The following is a 17,956-nucleotide window of genomic DNA, read 5'->3' as shown; positions in this document are numbered from 1 at the left end:
GTAGTTCTCTCTTAGACTTCGACAGCTTTAGGTTGGTCTTGATCTGTGGGGGTATCCAAGTCATATTTGATCCCAGATATCGAAGATCGGGGACCCAGGATGGAACCCCTCTGAGTTTCCGAGACGTTGTCTCCGGTAGTCTTAGATCTCTGGCATATTCAAATCTATACGCTACAAACTCATTGTAAACCTCATATAATTTGGTGTATTAATTGGAAGGAATCGGTTATTGGTCTTCTCGATGAAGGCGTGAATTTGACCAAGAATGCCATAGACTTGATCGTGTGGGAGTGCTGCTTCGGCCTCTCCATATGCCAAAATCTTGTGAAGAAATCCGGCAGTGTCAAGGGACATTACGGCTTCCTCTATCACTTTTGTCTCGTGAATTATCATCCGTGTATCTTCAAGGTTCCTAAGCTGGGGCTCGTTAAACACTAGCCCGTGACTGTGAACCATGGACCATAAGTTGAATAGACCTAGCATGTGTACTTGATACTTACCAATTATGATAGTAGGCTATTCAGCCGCTGGTGTCACTTTCCGTCTCAAACTCTTGAGAACCATGTTAGTTTCGTGAGTTTCTTCAATGAGGCATAGGGACGCTGCATCCAGCTGTCTCCACCGCACTCTTCATCAAAATATTGCCTGCGTTTGTTAGGGTCAAACCCCCCGTTTCAAACGGGTTTTAGGCCATCAGCTAGGTCGGACAATAGCTCCATACCACTTTCAGTTAAGGTATCCGTCGTTATTATCGAAACAATAACCCGAGAAGCCGAATGATAAATACGTGCCATCCGCGGTATTTTCTCGGATTTCTCGCTATTGTCATCTTGGTTGAGCGCCGCTATGTGTATTTAGCTAGATAGCATAAAGCACCCAATAGACGTAAACGTTCTCATCATCATCTTGGTTGATACAGATTGTATCTATCCAAAGATGAGAATCTTTAAGAGACCATACTTGCTGCGATAGGTTTTCTAGTGCCTTGTACAAATTGTTCCTAATAGAAAAAAGCTGTCCATTTATCGATACCTATCAGTTTCTTAGGGCTCTGATCTCCCAAAGCTATGATAATGCTGTATACTTCAAGTTTAGAGAAGTTTAGAGAGAATGATACCGTATAGAGGTAGAACTGATAGACTACTTATTCTTGCTTCCAAAGGTAAGTAGCCTGATATCCGTGTTTCTCAACGGCGCATATATCATGTCAATATCTGCTAGAACGAACATTATCCAAGCTCTACAGTGCTAATAACTAATAATCAGGATTCTTAGCTGATCGAGAGAGTGGGTAACTGGGTAGATAGTGAAAAGAGAGTTTGATAAATATCTTTGAATGCCCGTGTAATTGAGAGGAGGACAAGTGAACTACGACGTCAAAAGATTAGGTAGCAATGTAGGATACAATAAATTTACACGTGCGGACATTGGTACTAAGACGATATAGGTATGAGACTATTATTCCAATAAGGTGATAGATGCAAATCTAGCCTACTCATTACATAGTATTTAGCAGAGAGCTCATCATAGGATGCCTTTTTGCATCGTTTTCTAATTTCCAAGCCTCTAGACTCGGGGGCTTTTGTGCCGCGTAAACATTATCCCCAGAATCACGTAGACTACATAAGATCTTCATGCCTTATCTAAAGCTACACCCCTGGTATTATTAGAACGAGGGTTTTCAAGCTTTGGGGATCCAAGGTTACATCGGAGGAATAACGCAATGCGGAAGCTGGTCTTTCCACTACGCGATATCTCCGCTGCAACTCTAGCTGAGCCAAGACCAAGATACGCCCATGCATTGTCGATATTGGATATAGTAAGTTAATTAGAGATACCCATTCGGAATCGTCAACAAGCCCTTTAATACACTTCTAGGCTATAGCATCAACAAATATCTGTACGACCTCGAGCCAACTTGCTTATTATGCATTAATGCAATATAGGCAACTTTATATAAAAGGCAGTCTCCATTTTTGTGCTTTTATACGTAGTTCGTAGCTGTCAAGAATTGAGGCGGGCTTTGACATGGAAAACAGTGTAAAGTAGCACGCAAAAGGGGGCGGTGTTCTGCATACGTGGCAGTGCATTATACCGATTATAAGCTCACATTCAAGCCATGTATATAGAATTTGAAGAAGACATGGGTAGACAGAGTTCGGTATAATGTCGACATTCGGATCCCGGTAATCTTGATTTCATGATGAGGGGTTAAAATCATATTATTTGCTATCAAGGTACAGCAAAATACTCCAGAAACCAGCACTCAACAAAGTAAATGCTATCAAATTTAACCAGCCGATTCTTGTCAAACCTTCGATGGTAATAGCCACAATATCAGCTACCTCAAGGCAGGCTAATAAAGACCGAAGGTCAAGAACGCTAACATCGGTAGCCGCTTTATCTAAAAGCACATAGGACCCAATGCACTGGCACTTTAAGATAGATAAACTACAAACTCCACTAACAACATGAGGATCATCACGGTTGTAGCAATAATCCTTTCTGGATCTATCGAACCCGTTCGGCGCGCAGTTGCTCAGGATGCAGGTTCAATAGGAGATGCACCATCCGAGGGAGACCTCAATGGTTCGAATTTTACGTATCCGTTTCCTCTGAAGACGTATAAGTTTACGTCGCAACATCAAGAGCTTGAAATGGCATTCATGGATCTTCCACCGACAGTTGAACCGAACGGAAAGGTCGCTATCTGCCTACACGGAAAGAATTTCTGTGGGCCTACTTGGGAGGCGACAGCTAGACAACTTTCGACAGCAGGCTATAGGGTTATCTTGCCGGATCAGGTTGGCTTTTGCAAATCCTCCAAGCCGAAGTCGTATCAATATACGCTACAACAGCTCTCATATAACACGAGAAACTTGCTACATGCGTTAGACGTTGAGAATGTGACTGTGATCGGCCACTCTCTGGGAGGCATGACATCCGTGCGCTTCAGCTTGATGTTCCCTGAGATTGTTGAGAAGCTTGTCCTGGTGAACCCCCTTGGGTTGGAGGATTGGAAGGCCCTCGGTGTGCCGTACGAAAGCATCGACGACCTATACGCCTCCGAGTCTGCAAGCAACTACACATCTATCCGAGCATACGAGCAATCAACGTATTATGTAGGGAAGTGGGACGACTCATACGATGTATGGGTGAACATGCTAGTCAATATCTACCAGGGGAGCCAAGCGTCCACATTTGCTTTCGACCAAGCACTTGTTACTGACATGGCCTTGAGTGCGCCAGTGGTATATGAATTCGGCTTACTAAAGCCCCGGACTCTTTTACTGATAGGTGACAAAGACAACACAGCACTGGGCAAGCAATGGAGCCCACCGGAGGTGCAGGCTAAATTAGGCCACTACGATGTGTTGGGGAAACAGGCTGCTGCCGCCATACCAAATGCAGACTTGATAGAATTCGCCAACCTAGGACACGCGCCTCAAATTCAAGAACCAGATAGCTTTCATGAGGCGTTGCTAGGGTGGTTAGAGGGATAATGACTTGAACCGCCCATGAAATGTATATAGAACTCTACACATAAACACTGGGTTTCAAATAACAGCCAGGTGGAGGATCATGCACCGATGATCGACTTGGAAATAATAACTACCTCTTAAATAGTAAATCCCAAATTGTATTTTTCTTTAATTCTGTTGGAGAGGGTTAATCAAATTAAAGGGGGTTAGCTCCAGGTTCCCAATCTCCATACATGCATGAAATAGAATAATTTCGTATTTGGGATATTATATTCTCCGCTGGACGTTTATATAAGGTATTTACTTCATATAGCTACAATTCTCTTTTTCTGGCCCGATGCATGATATCAAGATCCCAACACCATATAGTTAGGCCTTTGCGCGATATTCTGTCACTGTACAACGACTACTAGCTTTAAACTGTGTGGTATCATGGAGAGGAAGGGTAGAAAACCGCCTGTAATTAAATGATAGCTTATGCTGAATGATTTGTTGCTATATCCATTTACAATCTGAAAACTGTAGTAGGTTGTGGTAGGTAGTATGATGCACAACACCAGAGTAGAATAATCGCGCACAAATGAGAACCGAAACATGTCTTACCCAAAGCATTATGATTAGAGGTTATAGGAATAGTTTTTGTACACGACAGGATCGCACTAAGGTCTGTGGTTTGCTATGCCTCGGCTCGCTACATGCTACATAAGTAGGTAGGTTATGTATGTCTACACAGATTCCTTGTCACCCGCTGACTTTTTATTTATATATAAAGCGGTCAGTTCACTTCGTTGGCAACTATTTCTTCTACCCATTATTCCTGCTTATTAAATGTATACTAGGTACTTTCCGAAATATAAACTACCTACTTGGGTACCTCCTAAGCCTTTATATGTTATGGCGGACAGTACCCGTCGCAGCCGTTCGCGACTAGCCGAATCGGCATATCAGTCGCCTTACTCTTCCGCCGGAGCTCCGCGTCTCCACCCTAACGGAGACCCATACGCGTCCCTCCGTAGTCAAGCGCTTTCCACTCTCGAGGCTATGGGTTACAACCCTAAAACGATGGTTGAGCGCGGAGTTGTATGGGCTGAAGATCAAGACCCCTTTGGACATGTTATGCACACACAGTATATGCACTTCTTTGGTCAGTGTTTCTATCGCGTCATGGAGAGCTATGATGAGTTCCTCAGCGAGCAAGAGTACGATGACATGATCAACGCCAAAACCGTCATTCCCGTCATCCGTAGATATAATTTGGATATTCGGAGACAAGTCAAGTATCCCGATTCGGTTCGTGCCGTTTTGATGCCTACCACTTTTGAATCCAAGTTTTTACTAATCTAAATCTACAGCTGATTGCAGCATATCGACAGGAACTCATAGAGCCAACTCGTAATACTGGGACAACATCCTTGTTCTCACTCAAGCAACAGGCTATCGTTGCCGAAGTGAAAGGTTCCGTTACTTATATGGATGTTAAAACTAGCCGTCCTGTCGACATCCGGACCCTTAGTGGTGGATGGCCAGCCGTATATGACGGATTTGCTAAAGACAGCGAGCGTTCGAGGGTGCTCAAAGAAGAGTGGGAGATTGAACATATTAAATCCAAGATCTAAAGAAAGCGATTGCTCAAGACAGGGTATACCTATTCTTCAAATATACCCAAACTTCAATTTTAACCATCTACGTTTACGGGTCATTTGCTCAAACTAATTGATTATGGGGATTAGTGTGAGATCCCGATTACGTAGGTATCTACTCCATCTGAGGCGTGGGTTGTTATATCGAATAGGGTCCGCATCAACACTCAAGGCTGACTATTCGCCACTCGATGATTGCTACCCTATACATCAACGTAGTGCCATGTACCTAGGAGTTCTTATTTAACATCTTCTAATTATAAAAAATATAAACTTTCCATGCTGATCACTCGATGTCAACGAAGTACAAGTACAATCACGTTCAAGAAATAGAGATGCTTAATGGAGACACATCAGCGTGTTAAAGCAATTAAGTAGGTGAATATGTACCTAATATAGGAAATCCCTATAAAAATCTTCAAATAAAAATGGGGTATTTTGTAAAAGCTTGCGCATAAACGATACTGTGTCGTAAGTCCTTTTCTCAACTACTATTTTTAGGACTAATCCACAGCTAACACACTCCTTTTCCCAACATTCTTTTATTCCTTATGAGGAGACCCTCTTGTCTTCACGGACGGGGGTTGTCTGGTCCTCGTCGTCCTTGCGATAGAGGGGCTCGAGCACGGCGTTGCGCTGGAACAAGACCCAGCGCTTGATTCCGTAAGGCAGCGCCTTGGTAACCTGGTACTGGGCAAACTTGCGATTCGGAACGGCAAACACGTAGTCGAGCTCTTCGAGAGTGCGCTGCTTCGTCTCGGGTACGAGGAAGAAGATCATGATAAGCGCTACCAAGTTGAAGCCGGCATACAGACCAAACGCACCGACGGTGTGTAGTCTATCAAGAATGAAGGGGAATGTCATACTGAGGACAGCAGCCCAGAACAAACAGGTGGCGACAGCAAAGCCCATACCAACCTCACGATGGGATAGGGGGAAGACCTCGGCACTGTAGGTGAAAGGAACAGGGCCTTCACCAGGAGAGTAGAAGGCGCCGAACATGAACACAAAGAGAGCGACGAGCGCAGTTCTCGCCGTTCCCTGTTCCATCAGAGTGCACAGACCAGCCGCAAGCAGGGTCCACATCATCTGAGGAAAAGTGAAGAGGAGCAAAGATCGTCGTCCGAAAGTGTCGATGGTCCAAAAAGCAGGGAAAGCGAAGAGCCAGTTGACAAGACCGAAACCGAACGAGCATAGCATGGCCTGGAAATCGTTGTATCCAGCATCGACGAAGACAGTAGTCGAGTAAAAGGCAATGATGTTGATACCACACATCTGCTGAGCAATCATAACGGTGAAAGCGGCAATGCTAGCACGGCGTACGCGGGGGATGGTGAAGAGCTGTGTGAAACGGGTAACGTAGTTAGTCTTGTTTGTAAGCTGGTTTTCGATGGACAACTGAGCATGGATGTAGTAAATATCTCTGGCAACCTGGATTGGGTTGTTCCGTAGCTTATTCATTGAGTTCCAAGCGTCAGCGTAGCGATTCTTTTTCATCAACCAACGAGGGGACTCGGGGCAGAGGTATATCAGGCATAGCAGAGGAACGGCTGGGATAAAGGGAGCCCCTAGCATCAGTCGCCAGTTGAGAGGGTGGTAGAAGACGGCAAGGTTGACGGCTGTTCCAAGGAAGATACCAAAAGCAGTCCACATCTGCCATGACATAACCAGAGCACCTCGAACCGCAGCTGGAGCATTTTCAGCAGCATAAACAGGAACTGTATAACGTGAGCAGATTAATTTGGAGGGGTTTAAGGATGGCAGAGGACAAACCAGTTGAAGCCTTTACACCCATTCCAATACCCATTAGTAAACGACAAGCTAATTGCTGTTCCCATGTGTGGCAGAATGCAGAACCGATGACAGGCCAGAGACAGAAATGAGCAGAGGTAAAGATAACACCACGACGACCGATCCAGTTGTTGATGGGGTCCGAGAGCCAGCATCCGATGAAGGCACTTCCGATATAAGGACCCGAGTTTACCAGACCGACCAACTTTGTAAAGGGTCAACTATGCCGCGCAGAAATAACGTGGAGATGTAACTTACCAGTCTTTCTCTGGTGGTGCTGCCACCGATGCCGTAGTAAGCCGGGAAGAAGATATTAGCACCGTTACTTCCGGTCTGGTCCCAGCCCTGAACAGCAGCACCAATAGAACAGGTCGCGATAGTTAAGAAAAGTCGGGAAGGCATGCGCCATCGGTGTAGAACCTCGTCGTGGAGAGCTTTTTTCTCTGCTTCATCGAGAGCTTCCTCTCCACTCAGTTCGTCGAAGTCGCGGGGGTTCTGGGCGACGAGCGCACCCCTTCGTAGAATCGGAATATGTTCGACAAGCCCCTTCTCGTGCGCGAAAGCTTCGACATCACGCATCAGCTGCTCACGGGGAATACCCTTGAGAGGATTCTTGATCCTGTAAAAAAGATATCACATGTTAGTCACCTTGTACGCGGTAATGGCGCCGATTAAGCAAGCAACTTCATCTACATCGAGATATCTATAGCAATTAAACACTTACTTCGCTTCAAGATTGGCGTTTAGGTCGACATGCTCAGTAGCATCGAGGCCATTCTCTAAGTAGTGCCCTTCGACACCCTTAGGCTCGATCCTGTTATTTATGAGTTAGATATTGTGCGGTTCGAGGAATCAACTAAGGTGAACGGAAGACTCACAGGTCGACTTGAGGTTTCTCAGACATAACTGCTTAATTGAAGCGGTAACAGGTGATAAAATTAAAAGTCTTAATGGCAGAAGAGGGCTGAGGTCCGCCACCAACAGACGAGAGGATGGATTGGTCCTGGTCTCAATGGCTGTCGACGGCTGTAGGGAGTGAAACCTTGACTCGAGAAAGGCAGACACGAGAGGAGACAAGACGAGAATAGAAGTAGAAGAAGAATAAGGGCATCATCCAAGCCTTATATTAACGACAAAGAACATCGGCGAGCAGGCGTAAGCACAACGAAGATCCCAATCCCAGCATCTTCAATCGACAGCCAGCTTCTCTTCTCTCGCGCGAGACCCCCATATGGGCCCCATATGGGGAGAACTCCATAGATACAAGGTCTCCCCACCACATAGGCGAATTGTCGCACGCCGGGGTAATCCATGGAGCAAGGATCCAGACACGCGAAGGATGCTAGCGATGGCTTGCTAGCCTACCTAGGAGGAATCGGCGTGCCGGTAATCCAGACGCGGCCTAACGTCTGTTCTCTCTCTCAAAAATCCTGCCAGTGAGCTGTGGCGAAGAGGCTAGACAGTACTAAGCGGCCAAATTGCCATGGCGAGCTCCACCATGGGTATATCTTGGCAGAGAACGATGGCGGGTATGTGGATGGAGCCTTCTATAGCAGGGCAAGGATATTTGTTAACGGAACCGGTTAGCGGCAGCAGGCTTGATATGTAACAATACGAAGCAAGTGTGCGTATTGTGTGAGACCGAGAAGACGGATTAATCGTTTGACGACGACGTTTCCTCGCGTGAACACAACATCGGGTGATGAAGCAAGACAATCTACGCGTGTAAGCCATTTGAAATTGTCTTAGCCGCCGCCGTATATACTCGGCTTATCCGACACTATACTATTGGGGCCTTCGAGATGTCTTTGTCCTTTTTGTCTCTAACATTGATTCCGAATTCGAGCTCGCTTATGCCATATTCTTTCCGGTTTCTGTTTGATATGCCATGTGTGACCTGGTCACCGCACATTGTGCGGTGGTATAAGCTAATGGGATGCCCAGTGACTTATTTGCAGTCGTCCTACATGAAATGCCTATGGTGTGAGGCTCTGTAGAATAACACAATGTACCTTTTCGGTAACCTTTACAGCTATGTAAGCCCCTTGTATTTCGGCTAGTCTAGCTACCCTAGGTACTTGTATAAATCAACGGCAGCCGTATTGCCCATACACTCTAAGCTAAAGATTCTCTGAGACCGGGGGAAACGTATACCTGACGAAACAATGAGGGGGAATAAACTCCAAAGAAAGGAGAATAAAAAAAAGTTAAACCGCTTCTGGTTTAAGTCAAGTAGATGACTCCTAATAATGACGACGATGGCTTTAACCCCGTACTATCTTCAAGCCTGGGCATTGCGGGGAACTGGGTTAAACTATGAGGAGAACAAAGGAGTTTATCCTCTATCTTACTTAGCTCGTGTACATTCTCGTGGTTGGTATGTGGGTTGCGCCGTTTCCCCATCTTCTCCGCCATTCCTTTCCCTGCTTCTGTAATCTTCTCCCTCTCGACTAATCTCGATATGTATTAGTACTACCATGATTACCATGGTGATACTTGTCTCCATAATGCTCGCATCTGCCCTGCCGTTATAAAGTTGATATACCTAATAAATGGAAACTTGGTGTTGAGATCTTTGGGCTAACTCTGCTGTTAATAATGGTGTGTAGTCAAAAGTCATGGTAAATATGCAGAGTCCACGTGAGTTGGTCATCTTTGGTTCAATTTGTCCTGTCGTTTTTCTCGGCTCGGTGAAATATGATGAAATATGATTAACAGGAATTTTTCAGACCCAAGATGGACTCCACTCCCAAGCAAGATTTTATGTAGGCGATTGTCAGCAGGGGTTATCATTGGAGCAAGACATTTAACTTACCCACATATTATCCCTCAGGCCGTTTATTATTTGTTACCGTGTGTATACTTCCCCCTCTTGCACCATCGGTCCTCTTTACCCCAGGGGGTTTCCCCTCCTTTTCCACTTAATAAAGTCAAACCAACATCTTCTTAATCCCGTCTCTTGGTGATAGCCCACTACACGTGACTGATCTTCAAGCATCTGGGTACGTAGTGTGAAGAAAAGAATCTAACCCAGGTAGTAGATCTTATAGATATGCATTATAACGTGCAGTATAGATGCTACTCTACTAAAGTTAAATAGGCAGGTCAGATCAGCGCTTTTCCGTTAATCCGCTACAAGTTATTCATTCTACTACGAGCTGAGATGAATCTGGCGATGGTGGCGCAAATCATTATCCCCTCACGGAAAAGGTAACAATCTTGAAGACCTTTTTACTCTATATGAAATAAGCTACCTAGGTTTAGGTACCTAGCCATATTTGTCCTAACCAAGTCACTGATTGCTGCGTTGGGGTTATTCTCTACGTTAAGTATATCGTCAAATGCATATGTCAAAACCATTATAAGAACGATCCGATGTAAGCAGTTTACCCTGACATCGTATCTGCATGCTTTATGCAGTAGTTAAAAACCGGGATTTGATATCAATCTCGGGATTCTTTCCTTAGATGTGATATGTGATAATTACGCGATATACTACCTAGGTATGTATATACATCATTTACCGGTGGAGAATCGTCATGCACTACGACTCTATGAGCGCAGCATATTAAAGGATGTCAACAATTTAGATCTCATGCTAACTGTTACTATTTCTAACGCACAGTTGCAAATGCATCGCGTTAAAAGATTCAAGACTTCACGTAACTACCTAGTTCCAGCAGTAGCGCTTATTAGTTTTGATTGAACTAACTAACATATTATGACCATGCGATTTGAACTCCCAAGCGCGAACATGACGCAGATTCTTCAGCGTTAACACACTTATAGACGTAGCCTAGGCGAACTACTATATGTCAAAAATGAACTAATCTGACTTAGGTACCTAACCTACCTCCTATCTATACATATTTATAGTCGTATGGATACGGCGAAAACACCTAAAGTTAACATATACATTACATCAAGATTTCGAATGCCAGAGGATAACACCGTCATTCAATATTACCAAATAATTTTCTTGCTTTTGTTTAACAATTCAAAAACATCAGAGACGTGTAGCCAAGATGAGGGAATAAACGATACACGTGTCGATGAACGAAAGCAGGTCAGGCTTCACCGCTGCCGAGACCAGAAATAGCGAGAACCCATCCAAGAGTCTAGCCCCGGCCGAGATATACGAAAAGAGCAATTGGACCTACCATAGAACCAACAATCAATCATGGTCATCTTTCAATCCCTAGATATACTGACCAATAATCGTTTATTGTCGCCATCAAACTAAAAACAGCCTGGCCCTCATCCCCGTCCCACCATCGCCAACAATGGCCTCTCTGCGACGTAACTTGTCCTATCCTTACTCTATTCCTCCAGGAATACAGAGGCCCGTGACATAGTTGTAAACATGTCTTATTTGTTGATGTTTACCCTACTTACCCTACTTACTACAGTCAACCATTCCGGAACCGGGTCTTCAATCTCCCTGGTGTTGTTGAATCAATTTATTCATGCCCGGTTGCTAGCCCACGTGTGATAGGCAATAGTTAAACAGCGACGGACCGAATAGGAGTTGCGATTGCGCGGTGTCTTGCCCGGTCGAGATATGTCCGTCCGACTTCATAACGCCGCATCCGTCCAGATTCCACTACCATATCTTATGCTTCTTCTTATCCTCCATACGCGACACGCAGTTCTATGCCCCATGAATATAATGCAATAATCCCTTGGTAGCTTGTCTGTTTATCCCGGCGTAGTTATGCTGTCTCGAAACCTTTTAAGATGTTTGTCGGGATTAATAGGTCGGGAATTGTGCGAGTAAAATCGGGTGTTCTATGACCGGTTCGGTACCCGTACGGCGAATTTGTCGGTTGTCGTAGAATAGCAATAACTGGGTAGTCTCAACCCAAAATTACAACGCAGGCCTCACGGCTTTTATATACTAGTTCCATGTGGGGGGTCAAGATCCGGGGACCCCAATATGAATTGTTTTTTCCACTAATCAGGCTTCGCTATTATTACCATGAGCGTTTCAACGAGGCTATAAGTCGTAGCGACCGAGTTGGTCCCGAGGTGGAGGACCGAGGCCAAAAGCATAGCTAAGATCCCCATGGGTAGACCTTGTATGGTAATATTGACTGCCGAAGTGCTCCTCCTATCACCACCCCCAGTCTCCCGTACGATCGGTACGCTTCATCTGATATCTTGGTATAAGAATTTTTTCTATATTCTCCAAGTCGCCTCTCCGCCGTCTTTCTTAAGCCCCCTGTCTGCTTGCCACTTACCCCGATTCTGTGATGATCCTCAAGGGGAGCGTTGATATCTTGACCATTGACTTCAAAAGACCCCTCACATCGGCATCAAAGAAATAAATTACCCCTTGCTCGGACATAATCAACACAGATGTCATCGGAGTTTAAAGTCGATAAATTAAAAATCTTATTTCATATAGGATAGATAATGGTTATTATTTGATATATACTAGACGCTCTAGGATATTAGATACCTACTTAATCTACCTAGGTGACCTTTGTATAGTTAGCAGCCCATGCAGTTTTCCGATTCTTGACACCCCAGACGATATACAATACGCCTTAAGCAAACGGGTCACCACCAGTCATGACCTCAACCACCTTCTCGGCACCATCCTCGCGGAACTCAATCTCCATCATACCAGCCGTAGATGCGGCGTCCTTATGTGAGCGCTCGAACATGCCCTCCTCGTACTTCCTTAGCATCTGCGCCAAATCCCCCTTTCCTTCTTGCTGCTTAACGTACGCCACGATCCCCTCCGCTAGCTCCAACGCATCCATCATACCCACGTTGACGCCTACACCGGCAAACGGTGTCATCACGTGCGCCGCATCACCTAGCAGCGATACTCCGGGACGAGGCTCCCACCGGTAACCCACGGGTAACATATATAACGGCCGTAGAGCCGGCTGCTCCGTCATGGCCAGGACTGCGTCGCGGGCCTCCTGGACATAATCGCCGAAATACATATCCAAGTATTTTTGCCTTATATTCCCATCAGTCCAATCCACCTCTTCGTTATCCTCGAGTCCGAGAAGTATTTTCGCATCAAGGACCTCCCCGCCAATCTCCTTATTCGTCCGCACCATCGCGTAAGCTCTCGCACTGCCATCGCTATGTCGCTGCAGTGATAGAAATCTGTCTTCGGAGAGCATCATGCACGATCCCTCACCGATGAATGCAGCTACGTCGGGTCGTGCTGCCAGCTGTTCTGGCGAAATCCACACGTCTAATGCTGTTACACCTGAGTACAGTGGCCTAACGTCGCTGAGTAGAGGTCGAATGCGGGACCATGCGCCATCGGCGCCGAGCACGAGATCGTACGGCCCAGATTCTGGGTTTTCAGTGTTGCTATCGCTTTCGATGAATTCCAACATCCACTGCTGCGTCCCAGGAACCGACTTTATGGACGAGATACCCTTGCCCCAACGAATAGTACTCTCGGGTAAGGCCGCGATGAGTAAATCCTTGAGGTCCCTACGATCGATCTCCGGGCGTCCGCGGCCATCTTCCTCTCCTTGTCCATTCTTTAAATCATTTGGACCATGCTGTTGCTCTTGCTGTTCGTTCTCGTCGAGAAGCACGGTACCGTCCTTCTTCACGACACGCATAGCTTCACCCTCGGGGCGTGATATCTTCTTGAACGCGGGCAGTAAGCCGGCGGCAGCAAGGGCGCGCTGACCTGTCTCGGCGTGAATATCCAAGGTACCGCCTTGAGCACGGGCTGTAGCACTGGTTTCACGCTCAAAGATGGTATATTTGGTCCCTTTATGATGTAGAATGGCGGCAAGCATGAGACCTACGGGTCCCGCACCTATGATGGCAATTTTAGGGGTTGGAGTTGACATATTAGCCTAGCGAAACAGACACGTAGAGTAGATCGTATTTAATAGTTAGATATGTGAGGGATAGGCCGACAGAAGGGCGGCGAAGGGGTCTAATATATCCATCGTGGAGATTTCGTATCGGATCATGTTTTCGGTGTCCTTTATAAGACACATGTCATATTCGGAGGAGTGAAACCACATTTCTGTAATTCCTTTCTCTTCCTTCTGGAGTTTGACCAATCTCACCAGGTATAAGGCGAACTTCGTGCCCGCAATATCAAGATTCGGGACTAAAAGGTGGTTTCTTATGATAATAACCGCCGATATTACTTATCGATAGTGTCTCGGGCATCTACTCGGTCCCGAGTGCGGAATCTTGGACTCGGACTCTCCGAGTACTCTCCGAGGATGAATTATTAATATAGTTAGAAGCTACATCTTAGGTTAGATGCTTTAGTAGTCAGGTAGTCCATAGGTCTAACAGTTACGCTGCTGGTTTCTCGCATGGAATAACATTCAAGCCCTTACGAATTTTCTACTTAATATATTGTAGAATAAGGCCTAGTATCAAAGAGAAACAGAAGCCATTCTATTCATAGCATCCCCTTCTGCTTCGTGGTCAGGTTAGCCAGATATGGCAACCTGCCGTGTCTAATTTGTCGCAATACTGCTAGAAAACAAGTAGAGCAAATATCCACCTGACGGTTCCATGAATCCATGGATCCGTCTTGACCGTTCTGTTGCCACCAGCTTAGATCCCGCTTGGTATGTCGAGACTCCCATAAAAATAATCTCAATTCCCTGGACATCCACCATTAACCTCGTACACCTGTTGTCTTACAAGTTCTAGCAGAGTTTCCAATTAGTTTTGAAGGCATGTGTGCCTTGGTCATAATGCTGGTAGTCAGCCACAGCCCATCGTGGTTCTCTGCAACGATCACCAGTCAAGCTAAATGCTAATATTCCCGATGTGCTGTATGCATAGGAAGTACTCATGCACCGCCTTAGGATAAGCGTCGCCCTGAACCGTAAATACTCTAAGATGACCCCGGCCTCACTTAGCTAGACAGGACAGAAGACGCACGCGTACCAACGCAAAAGAATTACTGGTTATCCGCATCAGGTAAACCACGGGGCGTGGCTCAACTAGGCAGATATTAAGTACTGATGCATGATTCAATTCGTATACCATCTCCGACACGTCCAGTGTAAGAAGTATTCTTGTAAACAGAGAGGCGGGGACTATACTATCATACGAACGGGCGTATACGTTAAGATTGTTCGCATATAACGACGCGACAGCAACAATTCTATGATCGATCGCCTCTATCGTCTTCCTCGGCGTCTCCTTGCATAGAAGCTGTGCTAGGTCCTGAGGAGCCTACGTTGACGAAGATCCTCTGGCCGGCAGTACTGGGACCTGGAGTGCTACTAACAGGAATCCACGCGCCTGTGCCAGCTTGAGTCGCGGGCGCCGTGATAGCGCCTATAGTAACAGCAGCTAAATGCGGCGGCTGCAGACGAGGTAGTTGATGAGAGGCGGCAATTTGTGGTGGAGGCGGTGGCGGCGGAGGGACTAATAAATTGGCTCCGTTTGTAGAGCTATCGTTTCCGCCGAAGCTACCAGGGTCAAGAGCAATCTCGCTACCATCGCCCATATCGTCATCCTCAACACCGTCGATATCATCAAACCCGTCCATATCAGGAGCTGGTACGGGAATAAGTCCTTGCACCTGGCCCTGAGCTGCGTCTTGATTTATCTGGATTGCTCTTCGCGATGGGAATATAGTCTGCTGTTGCAGGTGGTACTCGGCAAACTCAGGCTGAGTGTTTAGGTAGGTTCGGAGACCCGTTACACCTTGACCAGAGAAGACACAGAATACTGCTCGTTGGTGTTCGGTAAAGTCTGGAATATCCGATTAGTATATCGGGGTACGGACGGGATCAGAGGGGGAAAAGCTAATTACCTGGAGGCGCGTCTCGACAAAAAGTATCCAGATCATCCCGCAGGAATGCAGGTACACCAGTCAAGCTCAGGTGGGTAAGTTTCGGGCAGCAATTGAGGAGTTTGATAATGCTCTGTAGTAGTGTTAGCGACCTGCGTGTGAATAGCATTTCTGGAATAAGATGAGCCATACCGGGAGTGTCAGATTTGTGCAGTAGCTAAGGTGAACTCGTTCCAAGCTACCAGTGTGATATTCGTGTCTTCGGGAAGCGTTGTTTCCTGACGCATTGCGTCGAGACTGGGCATGGCGGTTTGCTCCAGCTAATGCGTACATGCTTTCATCCGTGATGCTACTGCACTTCACCAATCCGATTCTCTTCAGTTTCGGGAGTCTTGCCAACTGTACAACGGACTCATCTGTGAGGTGGGTGCAACAACCAAGATCAATATAACGAATGCGGTTGCAGGATTGCACCAGACGCTTAACCGCATCATCGGTAATATGTCTACAGTGGCCAAGATGTACGTAGTGCAGATTCTTGCCGAGACGAGATATGGCATAGACCGCAGAATCGGTAATATTGCTACACTTAGCTAGGACTAGATTTCGTAACCGCGGGGCAACCTCAATGATCTTTTCGACAGCGCGGTCCGTAAGCCGGGTACACGATGTCAGATCGAGGATACGAAGGTGCTCGTAGATCTTGGAGGGTAAGGATAGGAATGCGCCATCGTCGATAATATCGCAATTCGCAAGTCGCAACTCTCGCAGAGATCGTCCTTTGGCAAGTAGGGCGGTAACAGGCTCGTTACCGATACTCACACATTGATGAAGATCGATTTCGAGTATGTTTGGGCAGTTATTAGCGAAGGCAATAATCGCACTATCGTTGAGTTGTTCGCAATCGTTTAACTTGAGCTGTTTACCAGGTAAATATCGGGTATGATTAGCGGCGCCTCAAATAAAGTAGAATCGAAACTAATAAAGGCCATCTGAGAGACGCATTAAGGGGAGTTGACTTACCCGTTTGATATACCTGCAATTCTCGGCAAGTTGAACCATGCTTTCATTGGAGATCTGTTTGCAGTTTGACACGTTCAGACCTTGAAGCCTGCGGCAGTTCTCGGCGATAGCCACGATAGAGCGCTCGGTGATGTTGTTATCGCCCGAAATATCCAAGGCGAGGAGGTTCTTGTTACTCCTCACTAGGGGCATCAGTCCCAGATCGGTCAGGTCTTTGCAATTGGTCAAGGTGAGACGCTCGACGCGGGTGCAGACGGCAAGCGGCATAACACTACCATCACTAACTTTATCTGCCAATGCAGCTAGATTAAGGCGCTTAACGAAGTCTGTATAGGTGAAGAAAGGCTTCTCGAGTCCTAGAGTCGCGCAGATAGACTGATGCTTAGACCAAGAGGTGCAGGTCGGACGATGCCAGAGTATCTCGACCACGTTGCGGGCCCATCTCTTACAGGTTAACATGCAGTTCAAGAGTTCACCCGGGGTGTTGATGCGGGAGAAGATGCTGATGAGGATTTCGCTAGGAAGGGCTGCCACGGTCGGGAGACATTCTGGATCGGCCACTTGCATGTCTTGCAAGTTTGGTACTACTCCTAAAGAAGACTGGGAATCATTTGCTACGTGGAAGAAGTCGGACTCTTCGTTATCTGGGGGGACGGGCGAGTTCGTCGACGATGAAGACCTCGAATCCCTCGTGTCGTCGGACATGTTCATTGTCTGCATGTTTGGGCCCGAAGCTTCATTGGGTGCGGCGGCGGTTGCGGCGGTAGCAGTAGCAGCAGCAGCAGCAGCAGCAGCAGCAGCAGCAGCGGCAGCGGCAGAGTTACGGGCGGCTATTACATCGAGAGAAGGAGCCGGCGGTCGCATCTTGGCAAGTCTGTAGAAGACTGCGTCGCGATTTATTCGGGGAAGGAGTTCGAATTGGTTAGGATCGGTAATCTCTCGAAGAGGCTGGCAAAATGGAGATGGTGGTGATATCAAAGGATTAAACGAGGTGGTGGATCGAGGGGTAGTATTCAGACCATCAGGTTTCGATGTTCGAACCGGAAAGTTGAAAAAAAGGGAATAAATAAACGGGATATCAGAAATAAGCGGCGATCGCTTTCCTGCCCCCTTAGAAATAATTGGATGCAAATCGCTAAAAAAAAAATCAAAGAAGTAAAGGAGGACCTAACGATAGTTGGGATGATGGACGTTGTTTAACAATTTGGTTTAGGTAGTCCTCAGTGGTATTGTTGGGAAGGAAGAATATGGAAATGCAT

The 17,956-nt window shown here is 46.4% G+C and overlaps 5 protein-coding genes across 5 annotated transcripts; 2 read left to right on the top strand and 3 right to left on the bottom strand.

The window, feature by feature from the left end:
* The first annotated feature begins 2,095 nt into the window (after nt 1–2,095).
* Nucleotides 2,096–3,809, top strand: F4813DRAFT_372884 (alpha/beta-hydrolase). The gene has a single exon (XM_049244749.1). The coding sequence runs from the start codon at nt 2,472–2,474 to the stop codon at nt 3,501–3,503; it is 1,032 nt and encodes a 343-aa protein (XP_049096010.1). The 5' UTR covers nt 2,096–2,471; the 3' UTR covers nt 3,504–3,809.
* A 567-nt stretch (nt 3,810–4,376) lies between these two features.
* On the top strand, nt 4,377–5,098 carry F4813DRAFT_393195 (uncharacterized protein; the record flags this gene model as incomplete). Its single annotated transcript, XM_049247386.1, has 2 exons — nt 4,377–4,772; nt 4,835–5,098. 2 exons carry the CDS (start codon nt 4,377–4,379, stop codon nt 5,096–5,098), a joined length of 660 nt encoding a protein of 219 aa, XP_049096009.1.
* Nucleotides 5,099–5,671: 573 nt separating this feature from the next.
* Nucleotides 5,672–7,817, bottom strand: F4813DRAFT_393194 (uncharacterized protein; the record flags this gene model as incomplete). Its single annotated transcript, XM_049247385.1, has 5 exons — nt 5,672–6,840; nt 6,896–7,118; nt 7,172–7,532; nt 7,638–7,727; nt 7,792–7,817. 5 exons carry the CDS (start codon nt 7,815–7,817, stop codon nt 5,672–5,674), a joined length of 1,869 nt encoding a protein of 622 aa, XP_049096008.1.
* A 4,508-nt stretch (nt 7,818–12,325) lies between these two features.
* On the bottom strand, nt 12,326–14,222 carry F4813DRAFT_240353 (FAD/NAD(P)-binding domain-containing protein). The gene has a single exon (XM_049240011.1). It carries the CDS (start codon nt 13,747–13,749, stop codon nt 12,463–12,465), a length of 1,287 nt encoding a protein of 428 aa, XP_049096007.1. The 5' UTR covers nt 13,750–14,222; the 3' UTR covers nt 12,326–12,462.
* Nucleotides 14,223–14,787: 565 nt separating this feature from the next.
* On the bottom strand, nt 14,788–17,796 carry F4813DRAFT_240365 (RNI-like protein). Its single transcript, XM_049240012.1, has 4 exons — nt 16,698–17,796; nt 15,867–16,592; nt 15,696–15,807; nt 14,788–15,634 (listed from the first exon to the last, which is right to left on the bottom strand). The coding sequence occupies exons 1-4, from the start codon at nt 17,559–17,561 to the stop codon at nt 15,039–15,041; spliced, it is 2,298 nt and encodes a 765-aa protein (XP_049096006.1). The 5' UTR covers nt 17,562–17,796; the 3' UTR covers nt 14,788–15,038.
* Nucleotides 17,797–17,956: the final 160 nt, after the last annotated feature.

This window comes from Daldinia decipiens, assembly GCF_022478715.1.
Source record: "Daldinia decipiens strain CBS 113046 unplaced genomic scaffold F4813scaffold_41, whole genome shotgun sequence".
Classification (NCBI taxonomy): Eukaryota; Fungi; Ascomycota; class Sordariomycetes; order Xylariales; family Hypoxylaceae; genus Daldinia; species Daldinia decipiens.
Note: the sequence above shows the minus strand (reverse complement) of the source record. Positions and strands in the feature narration are given on the sequence as shown.

Bases quoted from the DNA above. Each gene is read 5' to 3' on its own strand.
- F4813DRAFT_240353 (XM_049240011.1), bottom strand. From the start codon at position 13,749: ATGTCAACTCCAACCCCTAAAATTGCCATCATAGGTGCGGGACCCGTA.
- F4813DRAFT_372884 (XM_049244749.1), top strand. From the start codon at position 2,472: ATGAGGATCATCACGGTTGTAGCAATAATCCTTTCTGGATCTATCGAA.
- F4813DRAFT_240365 (XM_049240012.1), bottom strand. From the start codon at position 17,561: ATGCGACCGCCGGCTCCTTCTCTCGATGTAATAGCCGCCCGTAACTCT. The intron at 15,808-15,866 runs GTATGGCTCATC...ACACTACTACAG, and splicing joins GCACAAATCTGACACTCCCG to AGCATTATCAAACTCCTCAA. The intron at 15,635-15,695 runs GTAATTAGCTTT...CGGATATTCCAG, and splicing joins TTGTCGAGACGCGCCTCCAG to ACTTTACCGAACACCAACGA.